At 43.3% G+C, this 20,299-nt stretch overlaps 1 protein-coding gene across 1 annotated transcript in view; it reads left to right on the plus strand.

The window, feature by feature from the left end:
- Positions 1-20,299, plus strand: part of BTBD7 (BTB domain containing 7) — an 86,938-nt gene that overhangs the window by 17,631 nt on the left and 49,008 nt on the right. Inside the window, exons 2-3 of the mRNA XM_035107003.2 lie at positions 11,142-11,330; positions 18,355-19,434. Coding sequence (XP_034962894.1) covers positions 11,249-11,330; positions 18,355-19,434 — 1,162 coding nt within the window. The 5' untranslated portion in view covers positions 11,142-11,248. The remainder of the gene's footprint in view (positions 1-11,141; positions 11,331-18,354; positions 19,435-20,299) is intronic.

A 20,299-nucleotide genomic window follows, 5' to 3' on the forward strand; every position in this document is an offset into this window, starting at 1 on the left:
AGCCTCGCGGTATTGAAAGACAGAAGTAGCCTTTGGTTAAAACCTTGCAACCCCTTTTTGGTACAAGTGATAAACTTTGAAAGGAGCTCTCTCTCCCCCCCCCCCCCCCGATGCTTTCCATGCTTCTATATTATATCGTACGTGGCTTTTCAATTTCTGTGTGTATATTTATTTTTGAAAGCCACTTTTGTGACCATCTTGGTAGTAAGTGCTACATAAATATATAAATACTTATAAAAAGGAAATAATAGTCTAATAAGCTTAAAATGCTAAATGAGTAACCAACTCTAGACTTGCATATTCCGTGAATCCTTCATTCTGGTTGCAGGAGTTTGTTATGGGGTTAGAGAATAAATAAAGGCAAACTGTGATCTGATTGACAGTTTTGCAGTGTGTTCACACATGTTTTGAGCCATGCAGTGTCTGTGAAAGTTAAAATTTGTGAAGGAATCTTTAGTTTAAGCAATCTTCAAACATAGTTAAAATTAATTACGAGAGGCCAGTGTCTATGGATATCCATGAAACACTGCGTGAACGCTATCACATCTGCCAAGGATTACATGTGTTTAGTTCCAATCCTGCCAGAAATGCAACTTGAAGAAATGTAGTATCTGAATGGAACTCTGCTCCATATTGTCTAGTAAAGACCGTGTGTGTGTGTGTGTGTGTGTGTAGAGAGAACTGGGCTGTAAATAGGATCCCCAGTCTTTTAAGTGTTAATGGGTGATATAAAAAGATATTTGGAGAGCTGAACAGTGAAAGATCACATAATGGAGATAAATGCAAGAATGCATTGGCACCCACATACAGGATTTGCATAGGACAAAATTCAGGAACATTTAGATTTTTAAGCAGAGAAATGGCACCCTCTACTTAAGGAAACTTGGGTTGTATACTGTAGGCATTGTGTAACATGAAATAGTAGAAAAGGTATTAAGAATTCATTTCATTGACTTTTTAGTAGGGTGTACACAGGTGTGTGGGTGTGGGTGTTGCCTGTAGCATTAATGAAGTGTTAAAATTGTTTGCTTGTGGGGAATGGGTTCATTTAAGAAATATTTACCCATTGTACTGCTGTTTGGCAACCCAGTTATAAATTGGTGTGTTTCTGCTAAAGATGTTTCTGCTATAGAAACATAGATGGAGTGTCATAGAAATATAGATGGGGTACTATAGAAATAAATATGGCCTCAGTGAAACTAAAATTCCTTTGCATAGATCTTGTGAGCTGAGGGGTTAATATATACCATATACAGACTTAATCTTTGAGACAGATAATTTTCTCTGACATGGAAAGATGAAAGAGCACATCTAGTCATGCATGTAATTAGAACAAAGTTATAAGAGGTAAATATGCCTTTTGGCTGGTCTTGCAAGGAAGAAGGGGTTGGTGCTGTTTTATCTTATAGGCAAAAATAAGAAATCTCTGTCTCTTCAATCACACTAATAATTCACTTAGTTCTTTTATTTTCTAACTTTTAAGAATTGAAGTGGATGCCAGAAAATAAAAATTCACATAGTCAAGTAGACTTGAGGCACATTAGCTCCTAGTATTCTTATTCACTCCAGTGTGTGTCATGCCCTAGCTTCTACTTTGCTTCCAGAAATGTGAATCTTGTAAATGTCAGCTGAGCTTTAGTGGAATGGAGGGACAGGAAATTTTCTGAGACTACAGAGATGGTTTGAGTTACAAGGGGGAATGAATGCACCTGATTATTCCGCAAGCTTCTTACCCACTTTTTATCCAGCTTTTTCTAGTTTAGTCAAACTAGAAAAATACAATCTTTCACTTAGTTTACGCTGATCTCGGTTTTACTCATCTTATTGAATGTACTATACAGGCAGTATTCAACAAAAGTTCAACAAAAAAGCTTAACTGGCAACCATAAATTGCATCCATTTCCTCACTAGACAGCACCAATTCAGGGCTTTAAAATCAGTTAGTTTTTTATATGGAAAAATTTGGGCTAGGAAAGATGTGAGGCACTTGGCTCTCCAGAAGGTGCTTGCGACATTGGAGAATATTAGAAGATAATTTTAGATTGTTACCCTGCTGCAATAGGCCATATATTCAGATACACCATCTCTGGGCAATCTTGAAATATCTAGGCAGTTGGAAAAACAGGTCTCAATTTATTATAGGCAGTTCGGGGACAAATTCTTCCCTCCACTAGATGAACTGAACAGAATTTGGAGTGTGGAGGCACAAATCAATTCCCAGAGACTAGTGGCATCAGTTCAAAACAACCACTCTAAGCTAAAGTTATACCACAGTAGTCATCAACCTTTTTGGAACATGTGTCTCAGGTCTATTGTATGAGAGTGTGAACAGTAAGAACACAAGAAAAGCCCTGCTGGATCAGTCCAGTGACCCATCTAGTCCAGCACCCTGTTCTCACAGTGGCCAACCAGATGCCTCTGGGAATCTCCCAAGCAGGACATGAGCACAACAGGATTCTGCCCCCTGTGATTCCCAGCAACTAGTATTTAGAGCAGGCAAACTTCGGCCTTCCAGATGTTTTGGACTACAGTTCCCATCACATCTGACCACTGGTCCTGTTAGCTAGGGATCATGGGAGTTGTAGGCCAAAACATCTGGAGGGCCGCAGTTTGGGGATGCCTGATTTAGAGGCACACTGCCTCTGATATTGGAGGTAAAGCATAGCCATTGTGTAAGGCAGGGGTGTCAAACTCAAATTCATCGGGGGCCGCATCAGCAGTTTGGTCACCCTCAAAGGGCCGGTTGTATCTGTAGGACTATGTGTCCACTCTTTATTATCATAAATTATTGTCACTGCATTCAATTATTACTGTTTTTTGTAATAATGTAAGTAATAACTAGCTCTGAAAGCAGAAACATAGTCAGAATAATGGCAAGTAGATATTCAAATGTACAATTATTGTACAATTTATTGAAAAATGATTTTTGGTAACTGCACTGGGTGGTGGAGGCTCGCTAGGGTTTCATGCAGGACCTTTGCAGAGCTACTAGTACCTGGAGATGCTGGGGTCCTTCTGCATGCAGGACAGATGTTCTGCCAGTGAGCCACCACCCTTCACCAAAGGGACTGGCTGAGGTTGACTCACTGGAGCTGCTCTCCTGGTTCCAGGGTTTAAGGGCCAGAAGTATAAAGCAGCATCCTATGTTTCTGAGGAGAGGGAGAGGGAGGGGAGGGGGGAGGGAGGAAGGAAGGAAGGAAGAAAAGAGGGAGTGGGAGGGAGAGAGGAAGGAAGGAAGGAAAGAGGGGAGAGAAAGAAGAGTAGGAAATAAGGAAGGGAATAAAGAAGGAAAGAAAAAGAAAGAGGGAGAGAAGACGGAAAGGGAGAAAGAAGGAAGGAAGTAGAGGGAAAGAAAGAATAAGAATGAGGGAGAGGAAGAAAGATGGGAAGGACAGAAGGAAGAAAGGAAGGAAGGAAGGAAGGAAGGAAGGAAGGAAGAAAGAAAGAAAAGAGGGAGCAGGGGGGAGAAAGGAAGGAAAGAGGTGAGAGAAAGAAGAGTAGGAAAGAAGGAATAAAGAAGGAAAGAAAAAGAAAGAGGGAGAGAAGACAGAGATAAAGAAGGAAGGAAGGAGAGGGAAAGAAAGAATAAGAATGAGAGAGAGGAAGAAAGAAAGGGAAGGGGGGGTCGCCGCCTTGATTCAGCGCCAGAAAAGAGCGTGAAGGGACCCAGGGGCAAAAAGCATTTCCTGTGCAGCGTGAGGCAGCGGGTGTCCGTTTTAGGAGAAGTGCGTAAAGCCTCAGAGTTGCACATTCGTGAGGCTGAGCCGCAGCAGGAGGAGGAGGAGGTGAGGCAAGAGGAGGAGGCGGCGGCTTTCCGGGTCGGTGCCCGGCAGTGCCATGCGGAGAGTCCCAAGCCTCTGGGACGCAGCAGTGCTCTGTAGCACTTTGAATCCTCCTCCTCCTCCACGCGGCGCTGCTGGGTGCTTTGTCTGGGCTTCAGCAGCAGCAGCAGCAGCCGTTTCCAGGCGCCGAGCCGTGGCAGGAGGAGGAGGATTCAAAGTGTTACAGAGCACTGCTGCGTCGCAGAGGCTCGGGACTCTCCGTGCGGCGCTGCTCCGGCCGCCTTTCTACCCCCCCCCGGCCCCAGCTGTTTGTCGGCGCTTTGTCGGTGCGGCGCTTCAGCAGCAAGGTCCCGCTGCTGGGCCGCGCTGGCTGGGGCACTCGGCGGGCCACATGACGAGGTCTGGCGGGCCGGATTTGGCCCCCGGGCCTTGTGTTTGACACCCGTGGTGTAAGGTTTGCAGAGCTATTATAATGGATATAGTCTGCTAGAAGAACACAGTGCTTGTTTTTTGTTTTGTAATTTCTCAAAGCAAGTTAATAACAGAAAAAAAGTTTTGCAATTACGATCTAGTGTAGTGCATTTGGATTACTGTACTTTTTCCTCTCCCTTTTTGACTCTCACATTATTATAACATTAAAAGCCAATCTGTCTAAATAACATTAGTTCACACATTAACAGTCTTTGCATACTCTGAAGATTTGGCTGTTTCATTATTCTTCTGAGAATACCCATTTTTGGAAGAAACAGAAGTTTGAAGAATTTGGCTGCACAATATTCATTTTTTGTTTTGCACCTTGTCATTTAATCACTTTGAAGTCCTAGTGGAAAATAGTATGAAAATGCTGGTGTTGAGAGGAAACTCGTATACAAAAGCATGGCTGTTTCCCAAAGCCCAGTTGTACACAGAGCTTTTGTTAGGTTGGGGACTCCTGGCTATAAGCCCAGATGCCTCAGATTATTGCCAGTTTCCTTAGAAATTCTAAAGTGGTGGAATGATGGGAACCTGAGACGTTTGCTGTATTGCAGACCTAGGTGCTGACAGATTACAGTTTGTCTTTCTTATTTAAATTCACCTTCCCCAAATAGAGATTTCTACTGTTTTGCATGCAACAATTTTTTTTAAGTACCACTTTGAAAAGCTGTTAAAAATTTGTGGGAAAGCAATTTGCATATTTATTGTGGCATGAAGCATGTGCATTTGTTATGTGCTGAGTATTGTATTTGTTTGGGAGGAGTTGGCACTTCCTCATGTTTCACTTACCGGTAGCAGTAAAAGTGAGCTAAAATGTTGGGTATATAACCACCATCTTGGAAATCAATGGAAAGGTACTAGCTATGGTTTTATGTTATTCCCAAAACTGAAGAACTGAAGGAGGATAATTTTTAAACATGGATACTATGGCTGGAGAAATACTTCAGATTCCTTGGCTTCAGTACTCCTTGGAATTTTTTTTTATGCTGCCAGCATTTCACTGCACATAGAATTGAGTAAATGGTCAAAATTCCTGGGTGCTGCTGCTACCGTACATTTCTTGGTGATCAAGCACATTTCGTTTTTCCAGTGTTGATGTGTGATAATTGATAACTTTGGAGCAGGGATTTTGGAACTGGGGCTGAAGGCAACTTTACAGTTAGGCAGGTGCCATTTTGGGTGTTTATCTCCATTTATAGTATGTCAAAAGCTGGGTTACACAAATTCTGGCTGGCCTTAATAGCCGAGCCAAGATGCTCATCTTGAACCTAAGCCTCACTGTGTTCAATGGGGCTTACTCCCAGATAAAATGTACATGAGCTTGCTGCCTTAGTCCATGAACTGAGGGAGGGCAGCATAAGCTTGTGTTCCTGCTGGCTAACCAAGGGTATTGCAGAGGGAAAGGCAGGGTCTTGTTTGAGGGGTGGTGAGCTGCTGGCTGCCAAAATGGCCAGCACAATCCGCGTTTCTAACTTGAAGCTGCGGGGGGGGGGCACAGATCGTCTTTGTTGCATTGAGCCCCCGCCAAAAAAAACCAGTGTAATGGTATGGGTGATTCCTGCTTGGTCTGCAGCTTTGATATAGAAAGGGCGGCTATATCCTCTTGTCACCCTTATCATGGCATGGGGTGACAGAGGGGAAAATGAATCCCTAGAGTAGACTAAAGAGAGCCTAAGCTGTGTGTCTGGCGAGTTTCTCTGAAGAATTGGTCACCACATTAATGAGTAGCCACTTTAAGGCAAGCTTTCTGTATCTTGTTATGGCGCTGCTATATAACACCAGGGATTGGTTAGTGAATAACTTTGGCCATGGACATATTTTCCTAATTGCCACAGGAATCATAGCTATTGCTAATGTGACAATGGTGAATTCACTCCGGTATATTAACATTGTTTAGTGACTGGGTTAGATGGACTTTGATCTTGCAAGGCAGTTATCAGTGTGTTTTTTCACAGGTCTTTTATCACCATTGACATAACTGTGCAGGGGGGGGGGGGGCGAAATCAGCTCATCCGGCACACATAAGAGATCTTTGTAAGAAGAACATTGAGTTGAGTAGCCTTTCACCTTTGCTCCTTTTTAAAGTGTTCAGACTGTAGCGGTGATAATGCTAACTGACTGTGTTGATCTCTTCCATCCAGAGAAGGGACAAGAGCATAGTTGAGTCATTAGCTTGGGAGTTTTTCCTCAAACTAACCATGTTTAATCTGGGAACTCCTATTCTTTGTTTAGCAAGGAAAAAACCTCATCTTTTCAAAATAGCAAAAGGAATTTCCACCTGTATGAAATAGAGGTTACAACAGTGAGTTTAGTTGTAAGTTAAAACTAAACATTAGTTAAAACTAAAACTAAACATCTTTTGTACGTCTCCATGCCAACTGATGCTGTAGCCTCCCATGTCTTCGCAGAGCCTGGCAGGGGTGGTTCAATACATATTTCTGCCTACGATGGGGCTAGGGTAGAGGGCTGCCTTACCAGGACTTGAGCCCTGAGATCAGTTGCTGGAGGTAGGACTATGGTAGTTGGCATAAGCAGTACAGGAACAGGGGCAAGATGAGACATCCTGTAAACAGATGTGACCTGCCCCTGGATTTTAAGGTTTTTAAATGACAAGTGAAAGAAAAAAATAAGGTACTTTATGGTTCATGTGGAAAAGAGGGTATTAGTTAAGTGTGTGAAATTGCTTAGTGGTGCAACACACGCTGTGCCTGCACAAGGTCTCAACTTCAGACCTTGGCATCCGCAGTTAAAAGTATCAGCTGATCGGAAAGACCTCCTCTTGAGACCCTGGAGAGTTGCTGTCAGTCAGAGTAGAGAATACTCAGCTAGGTGGACAAATAGACTATCCTGATATAAGGCAGCTTCCAATATTATTACTTCCTGTCTGTTTGTGGTGTTGCATCTGAAGCAAACCCTCATGATGGAGCCATAAAAATGAAAATTGCACAATGCCAGGACTAAGTTCTAAATCTGCCCCTAGCAAAGAAGTATGTTTGTATTCGTTATTCAAAAACAAAGATAAAAGAAAAAGAATATTCATAAAATAATATTATATAAATTATCTGTACATGAGACAATACTGTACTTAATCTTAAATAATTTAATGTACTAGATACTGAACTGATTTTGTTTATAACTGATAAATATTGATTGTGTAAATTGAGGTATATATGTTATGATATTTTGTATTGCACTTTTGTCGCTCATTTAGAGTGAAACCATAAATGAAAATCTGCTATAAAAGCAAAGTTTCATGTTTCAAAACGTCTCATAACAATTTATATGCATTTGTTTGCTCTTGCCCTTCGTTATTCCAATAAAATACAAAAAAAGTTGTCTTCTATCTGCCTTCCTTCTCTTACTTTTAAGTTTACAAACTTAGACATATAACCCATTTCCTAAACTCTGGAGAGCCAGGAATTTATTGACAGTGTAGGGAATTTTTCCACTTTCCATCTTTGCTGATGTTATTGTTTCTTGGTTGTCTTTTGAAATTAGTCTTTTGCAGTATCTGGATACTGTTGCAAAAGGGTCTCTGTGGAGCTCTGACAAAGGATGTTCTTTATTTCTGTTAGTGCAGGCTCCCAAAATATTTTAATTATTGGGCATTCCCAATCATGTGAAAGTTTTACATTTCCAACACCGGTTGCTTATTTCTGGGTTTTTTTTGCTCGTGCTAGTTGGGGTCAAGTTCCAGCTAATCATGATCTTATAGAAATTTTCCTTCAGATTCATGCAGAACTGTTAATTTGTAGAAGCAGAGTTGGTCACGACTGGGCCTGATGGTCAGGGGTCCCTTTACCTTTAGATGGCTGTAACTGTCTTTCTTTGCAAAAAGGACCCAACAAAAAGTGGTGACCCTTTGTCAAAGAGAGTTCCTACTTGCCCATGTGTATGGCTTGGGTTACTGGGGTCATGTGGCCAGAGCAGCACAGTATCTCAAGATCTGCCTGCTATTTTACTCACTCTCACCCGCCCAGTTTTTTGTTAGACTCAAAAGCGCTACAGGGAAGGGAGTGCCTCCATTGCTTCACATACAAGATCCTACATGCAGCACATCTCATTTTGTAGGTTTACATATCACAACTCAGTTACACAACTCACAACCACATGCATCTCTGCTCTTTGTTTTCTTTCTGAAAATACTTCTGTACTGCTTTTCATGTGGTTTACCAAAACAGCATACAGGCTGATCAGCAATGTTAGGTTAAAACAAAACAGAATATATCAAATAGGTTGCATAAGCACAATAAATAGAGCCAGCAATTCCCAATCCACAAATTCCTAGGTGAACAGAAGTGTTTTATGTTACCGAGGTGCCTGCCTGGTCCCTGTGGAGAGACTGTTCTTTAATGCAGGCACCACTGCAGAGAGAGCCCTTTTCCTGGTCAAGTAGAGCAGGGTGAGGCACTTCCAGGAGGGGTTCCTCTGAGTGGCTTGGCAGGTTCATGTGGGAGAATGCATTGCCTTAGATAATGGGGTCTTAAGTTATTTTGAGCTTTATAAGTCAATAAGGGACGCAGGTGGCACTGTGGGTCAAACCACAGAGGCTAGGGCTTGCCGATCAGAAGGTCGGAGGTTCGAATCCCTGCGATGGGGTGAGCTCCCATTGCTCAGTCCCAGCTCCTGCCAACCTAGCAGTTCGAAAGCACATCAAAGTACAAGTAGATAAATAGGCGGGAAGGTAAACGGCATTTCCGTGTGCTGCTCTGGTTCACCAGAAGTGGCTTTGCCATGCTGCCCACATGACCTGGAAGCTGTACGCCGGCTCCCTCGGCCAATAACGCGAGATGAGCGCTGCAACCCCAGAGTCTGTCACGACTGGACCTAATGGTCAGGGGTCCCTTTACCTTTAAGTTATCTTGAGCTTTATAAGTCAATACCAGAACCGTAAACTTGGTTCACAAGCAAATTGGCAACTAGTGCACCTGCCAATCAGAAAAGGGTAAAGGTAAAAAAAGGTAAAGGACTCCTGGACTATGGGGTGCAGCACTCATCTCGCTTTAGGCCAAGGGAGCCAGTGTTTGTCCAAAGACAGCTTTCTGGGTCATGTGACCAGCATGACTAAACCGCTTCTGGCGCAGCAGGACACCATGACAAGTGCCAGAGCTCACGGAAACGCCATTTAGCTTCCTACTGCAGCGGTACCTATTTATCTACTTGCACTGGTGTGTTTTTGAACTGCTAGGTTGGCAGAAGCTAGCAGAGCAATGGGACAGAGCAAGAGGGGCTCACCTCGTCAGGATTCAAACCAAGGGTATAGTGTACTAACAACGTTCTTGGCCCCAGCATTTGGCACCAGTTGCAGCTTTTGATCAAAGCCTAGGAGCTGCTGCCCCCTATAGAGCATAGTCCAATATTTGTCCTGAAGATATACCGGTATATATTTTAGGACCCATCTTATTTATATGGGTGCAAGTTGTTTTTAATAGTTGTTAATGCTGAAACCTGCCCTGGACCTTGGGGTGAAGGGCAGGTGATGATAGATAGATAGATAGATAGATAGATAGATAGATAGATAGATAGATAGATAGATAGATAGATGGTCAGCAGCACTTTTTGTGTGCTCATGAGTTGCATAAAACCATTATACCCTCACATCTGAAACATTTATAGGCAGTGATTTTTTTTCTCAAATGTCATTAAGAATATAAAAATGTACATTTAAACAACAGGTAAAGCTGGGATAGCATCATCAAAAGCCCAGGAGGGCCTGAGTTGAACAGATAACTTGGTATTAGATGATGGCATATTTTCAGCACAAGGAAAGTGTGCAGTAAGAACTGGTCCTTCATATACAGCACTTTATTGCCTTTATAACCCAACCAGTTAGAAACTCAGGTGTATATAAACTAGGCGCCAAACGGCACCTTGAATCTAGGTTGTGGTTGCCACAACAGAGTATCTATTCACCAGGTGGTTGGATTAAATGACCCTTGTGATCCCTTTCAGTGCTACAATTCCATCATTCTATGGTCTCAGCTACATTGCTTGACTGTAGCTTGCTCTTACAACAATGTACTTGTCCCAGTACAGTAAAACCTTGGTTTGTGACCGCCTCCGTTTGCGACCGCTTCGGTTTCCTACCACTGTGGACCCGGAAGTGTTTGCATCCGGGTTCCGTGGCGTTCGGTTGCGCAGAACTGATCTGCACAGCGGCGCATGTGCAGAAGCGCTCCATTGGCTCTTTGCACATGCGCAGAAGTATGCCTTCGACGAGTGACTGATTCGGGAAGCAACCGGCTCTGCAGAACGGATTGCAGTCGCAAACCGAGGTACCACTGTATGCAAGAAGGAGAAACACACACCGTGGAAATGGAAATGGTATTAACTATGGAGTAAGGCAGAGGTTTTTAAACTGTGATCGCTAACACAGAAATCTCCATGTATTTGCAATTGGACCCACACCGGTAGCAAAAAGCACCTGGCTAATTTTGAACATGGAACCCAACTTTTCTCCAGGGTACTTCAGATCCTGCATGGCAATCCCATGATGGGTTAAGCTGATGGAAATAGTGGCTGACCTAAAGTCATCCACTGAGCTGGGAAATAGGATTGTCTTGAAAATTTCCATATTGGCTACCACAGGTTTTGTATTCATTTAAACTGCTGTGGTTTAAATGTAATGTGTGAAAACATTTTAAAGCTGCAGTATTCCCCACTGAATACAGTGGGATTTACTTCCAAGCAAACATGCATAACATTGGGCTACCAATCTCTTAAACTGTAGCAGCACTGCTGATTTTGTTTTTGCATTCTAAATGTGTTTTTCTCACTCAGGCATTTGTCATAATGAATGTTCTCTTACTGAATTAAGTACAGTATTAAGTACAGCTGTGTACTTGGGAAGACAGCAGTGACTGTGATTATTATTTTTTTGTTCAGAAATGGAGGCAAAGAACCTACCTGAGCCATGTCTTGAAGTTTTATAATGGATTATGGAACTGTGTGCTGATGAGCCAGCAAGTGGAATGCCTGAGTGACTGAAGAAAATGGGTGCTAATGCTTCGAACTACCCTCATTCGTGTTCCCCAAGGGTAGGGGGAAATTCTCAGGCACAACAGACATTCATAGGTAAGTTTATCCTGTCTTTAAGTTTTAATTTCCAGGGCATAGGTTTTCTTGTGATATCTGTAAAAAAGAAAGAAAGACAGACAGACTAGCAGGTTATATAGATTTAAGATACTAGGATACTGTGAACTTTGTGGGTTCACATAATTTCCATTTATTACGTTTATGAGTCATTCTGTAACAATGTTCTCTGAGCAATGAACAAATAAAAGGATTTAACAAAATCATAAATAGACTGAAGTAAACACTAAAAGCCAACAACCAGGGCAGTACAATGTAACTCTAAGCATATCCACTGACATAAAAGCAAACTAACAATCTTATAAGGTTAAAACATGCATCCAACCAACAGAGATTTTTAAAAAAATTGCACTAAATTAAGGTTATTCCACCATCAAACATCAAACCTTATCAAGGCTGTGCAAACAAAGTATTAGGCACAAATTTTTTTATTAATGTAGGGTTAGGGAGAGCATCCTATAATTGGGGGGGGGGGAAACAGTAGTGAAGATTCTCTGCTTGTGCAGCCAATCTCTAAATAGGATTAAGAGGCATTTGAGGTTTAATAAGTAAAAAAACAGCACTTTGATTTGGCCCCAGAACTCAATCTGGAGGCAACCAAGGTGAAAAAGAACTGGTCTACTGTAATATGTTCATAATTGGTAACTACCATGGCAAAATGTGTTTTTATCTGTTTTGGATGTACTTTGTAATTATAACATTTGGAATACTTACCTTGAATTAAATGCATTGTAGTAGTTATTCAAACTTCCTGGATGGCAAAATCAAAAAGTGTCTATACAAGGTGACAATGGTCTCAATGTAAAGAGAGCATGCCTAGCCTCTCCCAGACTCCCTCACTAGCTCCTCCCCTCAGGTGCAGCAGGAAGGAGTATGGAAGTTTTCACACCTATTTTAAACCAGCCACACTTCTTGTGGTGTCTGAAGCCTGACAAACCCATTGGCCTTCTTAAGTATGGTTAGCTGAAACACACCAGCTTCAAGACATGGGTTATGCAGCTATCTTGTTCCAACTAACCATAGTTAAGACCAACCACAGTTTAGAATGTGGCCGTAATGCTAAACTGTGGCTAATTGAAATCAGAAGTAATCCAGTGCTTATTGTTATGTCAAAACTGGATCCGTGTTGTTTTTTACCTCGTTCCTTGTTTCTTCTGTGAATCTAGTTTTCATCTTGCCCTTCTACCAGTTTCAGCAGTGTGTTAATGGTGCTGCCTCGACCTGATTTTCAGTTTATCCCACAAGCAACCTTCTGCCCCACATCCAAATATTTTGCTGAGTCTCCTGTCTAGGGGCAGGAAATTCCCCTTGCACTTGTGTCCTCACTTGGAAGGCATTGGCTACAACCACAGATTGCACATTTTTGATCCTAGAGATATATCATTCTATTGTTGTAGGTTCCACATGCATGTTACATCTAGGCTCATAAGCAAGCAGCAGGATGGGCTGGCACAGTGGCACAATCCCAAGTCCCACTGTAAGTAAAGTATATGTGCATTAGTAATAGGAGTGAACAAGGGTCACTTTAGCTTTATTGGGCAATCATCTACCCCTTAAAATACAATTTGCTTGGCTATGTGTGTAAGCTGTGGCATATGGAAGTTGTTCTAAAGTTCAAAGTGCTTTGCAAGTCAGTTTCTCATGGATAAATTTTTTTCTCTGCTGTCACAAAATAAAAGGCCAGATCAGATAAGGAGAACACATTTAACAAAAATGAGTTTCCACCTCCAACACTGTGTGGCTGGAAACTGGTAGGAGACTGCAGATTTCAGAATTAAAAACTAGGCTTCCTGCAAGTTTGGTGTTTGAACTCCATGATTTTGTCAGGTTTTGCCTCTGGCATAAACTTGGGATAAGTACACTATTAAAATAACGTCTCATTGTTAGCCCATCAGACTTAATAGCAAGATTGTTCTTGCTCAAGGTAAACCTTGGGTATTAATTAACCCTAAATCCTTTAGAGGCTTCCCTTGAAGCCTCAATTACTACTTGAATATTTCCAACTTGCAGCAAGCCTGGTTTTTGTTCACTTTTCTCTGGAGCATTTTTTGAAAGTCATGTTAGATCTTTTTTGTTTGAACTGCCTTTTAGGATCCATGGTAAAATGGCCCCAGGTGTGTGTGTAGCAGGGACATGGCAGAGTTGGGCTTCTTTTTCAAGCTTTCCTTTAGAAAGTTACAACCAACTTGTGGAATTGAACGGGGAAGAGTCTGAATGCAAATCCATATTAAGAGGGTACTGAAAGTAATTAATGAACTTGCGCAGTATCTTTAAAATGGATTTCAGGACAGCCCCAAAAGTCTTGTTCTATGGAAATGTAAGAATTGTTGTTGAGTTGCTTTCTGGGCTCTTAATTAAAACAGAACAAGCATATCTATGTAGGATTTTATACGTAAGCAAAGCAGATTTGTTTCATGCCTTCTGTGAAACAGTAAAACTGTTGCAACATAATGTAATGTGATGGAGTGGCTTGCCGAGATTCAGCACACCCTCCATCAAAAAGCTTGCAGATTAGTGTAACCTAACAATCTAATCCTCTTTGTCACACAGCTGACCTATCCTCCTGGACCTCCCAGGTGGAAATGTTGATTTGTTACATGTTAATTTGTTACATGGCAGAGCATCCTCTAAACATGTTCTGTCCTGGACTCACCCATTTAAATGTTAATAGCTGCTGCAGGACAAACTTCAGGAGACTTGATTGCATATTATGTCACCCCTGACTTGCCTAGTCTTGATAGGCGTTTTGCATGATCTCCCCCTGGCAATAATTATTTTGTAGGGGTGGAGCAACAATTTTGTCAAATGGTCTGCAGCAGGCTTCCTCAAACTCGGCCCGCCAGATGTTTTGAGACTATAATTCCCATCATCCCTGACCACTGGTCATGCTAGCTAGGGATCATGGGAGTTGTAGGCTCTGGAGAGCTGAGTTTGAGGAAGCCTGGTCTACAGTTTGTTTTAAACACAGTGTATCATTTGGGGGGGGGGCATGCTTTCTTTTTTGATCCCATTCTTCTTGGCTATATAGCCAGGAACCTTTTGGTTTGATCCATATTTGAAATACAGTGGTGCCTCGCTAGACGAAATTAATTCGTTCGACGGGTCAATTCGTGTAACGAATTTTTCGTCTAGCGAGTCCCGGTTTCCTATAGGAATGCATTGAAACTTAATCAATGCGTTCCTATGGGCTCCGGGGGACTGGCGGCGGGGAAGGCAGGCAGGCAGGCGCTTGCTCTCTTGCCTGCCTGCCTTCCCCACCGCCTGTCACACGAAGATCGGAGGGCGCTGCTTGCTGGGGCTTGTCAACCCCGGCAAACAGCGCCCACCAATCTTCGGATCTGTGTTGTGTGACAGGCGGGGGTGGGGAAAAGCGGAGGATTGTTCCTCCGCCTTTCCCCTGCCCCGCCTGTCACAAAGATCGACGGGCGCTGCTTGCGGGGCTTGTCAACCCCGGCAAACAGCGCCCGCCGATCTTCGGCTCTGTCCCCCGATGCACTACGGCTCGGGGAAGCAGGCAGGGAGACAGCAACACCCTGCAGCTTCCCAGACTGTTGCCATCTCCCTGCCTGCTTCCCCGAGCCGAATTGCGGCGCTGCGAGTGGGAGGCAAACGACGAAAAGCTCCCGCCACGCCACAATTCGGCTTGGGGAATGGCTTGGCACTTCTCCCCCGCTAGTTCCTCCCCTTCTTCTCGCTGCCGCCAAGCCAGTCCCTGAGCCAAAGTGCGGCGTGGGAGGGGGCTTTTCGCCGTTTGCCTCCCCCTTAGCCCCCCCGCACCGCAATTCGGCTCCGTCCCCCGGGTGCTTCAGCTCGGGGAAGCAGGCAGGGAGATGGCAACAGCCCCGGAGCTTCCACGGGCTGTTGCCACCTGCCCGCCTGCCTTCCCCAAGCAGCGCCTGCCGATCCTCCGCTTCCCCCCCATCCCGCCTGTCACACAGCGGGGATCGTAGGGGGCTTGAGAAGCCCCGTACGATCCCCAATGTGTTGGGCAGGATGGGGGGAAGCGGAGAAAAGATCCTCCGCTTCCCCCCCCATCCCGCCTGTCACACAGCGTGGATCGTAGGGGGCTTGAGAAGCCCCCTACAATCCCCGCTGTGTCGGGCAGGAAGGGGGGAAGCGGAGAAAAGATCCTCCGCTTCCCCCCATCCCGCCTGCCCTTAGGCTTCCTCGGCAAAGGCAAGCGGGGGACACCTAGCCCGCCCGCTTGCCTTTGCCGAGAAGGCGCCGAAATCGTTCCTCTCCCCCTGCTGCTGAGCCTGCACAGATCCCGGGGTTCGGGGAAGCACTTGCAGCTTGTCCGAACCCCTGGATTTGTCCTTTCTGTCGGCGGTGGGGGGAGAGGAAGGAAGGAAGAGAAAGGGCTGCTTTCCCTTCCTTCGTTCCTCTTCCCCCCCCCCTCCGCTTCTCCCCCGCTAGTTCCTCTTTGTGTTCTGCTGGTCTCTGCCTCTCAGCTGCTCTTCCTTTGCCTTCTTCCCTTGCTACAGCTGGTTCCCCTTTCGCTAGATGAATGCCCTGATTTTCTGATCAGAGGTTTTTATGACCACGCTTCGCACGACGAAGCTTTGGCCATAGAAAACCTTGTCATATAGCGAGGCAACCTCCAATCAGAAAATCCTTTCGTTAAGCAAAATTTTCATCTAGCAGGGCATTCGTCTAGCGAGGCACCACTGTAGTTTAGAAAAATTAACGTTTTGGAACTTACAAGCTAATATCTCCTGCTCAGTATTATTATCCAATCCACCAGGGGAAGGATTTTGCCTAAGGGATTTTTTTTTTTACGTTGTTCCTATCTACTTCAATCTAATATAATCTATTTATTTTAAAGAGTTCTTACTGACTAGTTATCAGCATTAGATTTCACCTATGTTGTTAACACAGTCATCTTAAGTCTGCTTGATTATGCACTTGGCTTCATGCCCAGATCAGCAAGAGAGCTCAGAAACTTGGTTAGATGAGTCAGGGCCAGAGACCTTGCTTCTCATGCCTTCTGTTTTTGTTCTATGGCCTATCCAAAACACCTTAAGGTGGTGGCAGCTAAGAAAAGTAGTATTTGCTAGTGGATTAAAACTGTATTATACTTGGGCGAAGTATATGATACTTTTGCAAAAGCACAAGAGAGTGAAAAGCACATTGTTAGCTGCTACCATAACATTATTAAGAATGAGCCTCAGATTTTTAGATGCTAGGCTTACCCAGAAGATGATGTGCATAGAAGTAGGTTCTGAATTGGTCTGCAAGCTGATACTTTGACATGATGGGGAGTCCAATTTGTCCCACAAAGTCATTTTCCTCAAACCACCTGCCCATCAGCTTACATCATCTGTGTCCTCATTTAAGCAAGAGGGCAGGCGAGAGGACAAAGGAGCCTGTACATTGCAGGCTTCTTTCTCTTCTCCCTACCAATGCTCTCTTAAAGGAGAAGTATGGAACTTCTACAAAGACCACTTCTGCCAAGTGCTTTAAGGGTCCTGTGTGAGTCTTCGCAGGCTCAGGTGGGAGTGTGGGGGATTGTCTTAAGGCCTTTGCAAACTAGCTGTTTGAAGCAGTCTCTCTCCCCCCCCCCTTTAAGCATTGCTTGAGTGATGTTAAAAGGAGGGGGCACTGCTTCAAAGAGTGGTTTTGCAAAGGGCTTTCCGACAGCCCCAACCACACTTCTGTTTCAGGCTGCAGATGCTCACACGGGACTGCAGGAGCTGTCTTCAATCCCTTTGCAATCAACAAAACAGCTTTGCAGCAGTTGCAGGTTCCCACGTGCCAGATAACCAGGGTGCATGGAGATCCTATGCAAGGGATATTGAGAGGTGGGCAGCGGTGCCCACCTGGCAGTTATGTACCACTATAATGGCATGTGATTGCCCGCTTGCCTGTCAAATTTGGCCTGCGAGGCCAGTCCCAGTAATGATCTGTCCTGTGGAGCCACTTATCTCTGTGATAAATGATGCAAGCAGGATGCAGTTATCTTTAAAAAAAAATTTTTTTAAGGAATCCTTTGTAAGATATCTCACTGTATTGGCTTTCCAGAAGACCGCATATGACTAGCAAACATGGATAGTCCTCAGAAACAGGATAATGAACAGACATAAAATAGATTAAAATAGTGAAACCACAGGAAAGCAAGTGGGATTTTTCCACTTAGTCACATATTCCAGATAAATGATTATAGTTTCAGGCCAGTTCTCCTTTTTGTAGCTGATGTGAAAAGGAGAGAACGCAATCTTCTTTTGAAAAGAAGCATCTTGTTGTCTACGGCATTGGTCTTTAACCGATAGGTTGGTACCCCTCTGACTGAAGACAGGACAACATTGCCAATGGTATTTTCTTTTTAAGAGAAGCAGAAAGAGGGGAGGAGGATCTGATGAGAGAGAAATGGGAACATTCAGTGTTTTAAAAAGTGGTCTCTGTACTGCAGGTTAGGGCTAAGCGTTGGTCCTAGGTCTGACAAGTTGAAGACTGCCAACTTAAAATTATTCTTGTGTGTGTTACTGCTTTTGAGTCCAGGGTTGTTGACTTGGTTCCAATTTTTTTGCTCTACTTTTCCCTTTATAGAAGGTTTTTGTTTTTATTGTGTTTTGGCAATTTGTTTTTGTAAGTCACTTAATACTATAGATCACTTAGAGGGGTGCAGTACAATTGTATAACTGCTAGCATTATTTATTTATTTATTTGTTGTTGTTTTTCATTTCTATACCACTTTATATAACATAAATTCATAGCAACATAACAGGAAACTAATATATTGTCTTAAAGATTTCAGACTAAAGCATTACAAAGGAGTTCAGCTACAGAACATACATTTAATGCAGCAAAATTAACAAAAAAATTAACACTTCAAAAAAAACATTACTTAAGGAAGTTAAATATAAAATGCACATTTTAAAAGAGCACAATTAGCAAGAGAGTAACATATTATCTTAAGCATAGAACATGCTTGCTGCACACATTTAACTACCATGTGTTCCAGTGTTTTCCGTACTAGATCCACACACAGTTCTCCTTTTTGTTTCAGGAACATCCTCCTATTCTCATCAAGGCTATGGCTGTGAATCCAAACTGTATAGCCTTGACCATGGCCATGAGAAACCTCAAGACAAGAAAAAGAAAAGCTCTGGGCTTGCCACCCTCAAAAAGAAGTTTATTAAGCGCCGAAAGTCTAGCCGGTCTGCCGATCATGCCAAGCAGATGCGTGAGCTACTCTCAGGCTGGGATGTTAGAGATGTCAATGCGTTAGTGGAAGAGTATGAAGGAACGTTAGCCTTAAAGGAGCTTTCTCTACAAGCTAGTTTGGCAAGACCAGAAGCCAGAACGTTGCAGAAAGACATGGCTGAACTGTATGAGTTCAAATACTGTACGGATGTAGATCTAATATTTCAAGAGACTTGCTTTCCTGTGCATCGTGCAATTTTGGCTGCAAGGTGCCCATTTTTTAAAACCCTACTTTCTTCTTCACCGGAGTACGGTGCAGAGATTATAATGGATATCAACACAGCTGGCATAGACCTGCCCATGTTTTCTGCATTGTTACACTACTTGTACACAGGAGAATTTGGAATGGAGGACTCGAGATTTCAAAACGTTGACATCCTTATGCAGCTCAGTGAAGAATTTGGAACACCAAATTCTTTAGATGTTGATATGCGAGGGCTGTTGGACTACATGTGTTACTATGATGTGGTTCTCAGCTTTTCATCTGACTCTGAACTGGTTGAAGCTTATGGTGGAAGTCAGAGCTGCTTAGAGGAGGAGCTCAGAGCGCACAAAGCTATCATTTCATCACGATCCCCATTTTTTCGACATCTACTACAGCGGAGAATACGGACCGGTGAAGAAATCACAGATCGAACGCTAAGGACTCCAACAAGGATTATACTGGATGAATCTATCATACCAAAAAAATACGTGAGAGTGATTTTAAACTGTATGTATACAGATTTGGTGGACCTCTCTATTTTGCACAGCAGTCCCTCAGTGGGGAGTTTAAGCGAAGTTCAGGCTCTTGTAGCAGGAAAGCCAAACATGACAAGGGCTGAAGAAGCTATGGAACTTTACCACATTGCTCTCTTCCTGGAGTTCAATATGCTTGCGCAAGGTATGTAGTAATTTTATACCTTTCAGAACCTGTTGCCCTACTTAAATCTGAATGCAAATTTTAAGCTCCTCTCTTGTTGAGACAGTTTTTTTGGCTGTAGTTTCCACATATTGAAGGCTGTACTTATAGCCATCTCACGCTAGGCAAAAATGTCTAAGGTTATACTTCTGTGAGTGAAGCTGTCAAAATTGGAATTATCAACTGATTAAAAGAATCTTAATTAAAGCTACTATAATTAATTAAGTTCATTCTTACTTGGAAGCAATTTGTTCTGTCTTTAATGGGATTTGCTCCCAGATAAATGTACATAGGATAGCAGCCTTAATATGTATAAAGTTGAAGAAAAACAATTCTATCAAAAAAAGGATAATTTATTTGCATTTAGATTATGCATGCTTGTGTTGCGGCAGGCACCAACTTAAGAGCAATTTGTATATGTGTGTAAGAGAGAGGCGTACTGTCTCTTACAAGATAGCACTATGTTTTTAAAATAATTTCACAAATTTGTTCTAATGGTGCCTCCTTCCTGACTGGAGCTCTTCAACTGATAAAAAGCCTAATCTACTAAACAATTCCTAATGTGTACACGGCAGCCTCCAATGGAAGATGGGAAGCTACCTTGTACCAAATCAGCCTATTGGTCCATTTAACTCTATATTTTCTGCACTAACTGGCAGAAGCTCTGCAGGGTTTCAGGGAAGAGTTTTCCCAGCTCTATCTAGAGCAGGGGTCAGCAACCTAAGGCCCATGGGCCACAAGCAGCCCACGGGGGTCATTTAACCGGCCCATGAGCAGCCCTCTAACCAGCTGCCCGCTCAGTGAGTCCCTGCTCGCTGCACTAAACCGGCGCGTCGTGGGTACTCGC

This window comes from Zootoca vivipara, chromosome 1 (assembly GCF_963506605.1).
Source record: "Zootoca vivipara chromosome 1, rZooViv1.1, whole genome shotgun sequence".
Classification (NCBI taxonomy): Eukaryota; Metazoa; Chordata; class Lepidosauria; order Squamata; family Lacertidae; genus Zootoca; species Zootoca vivipara.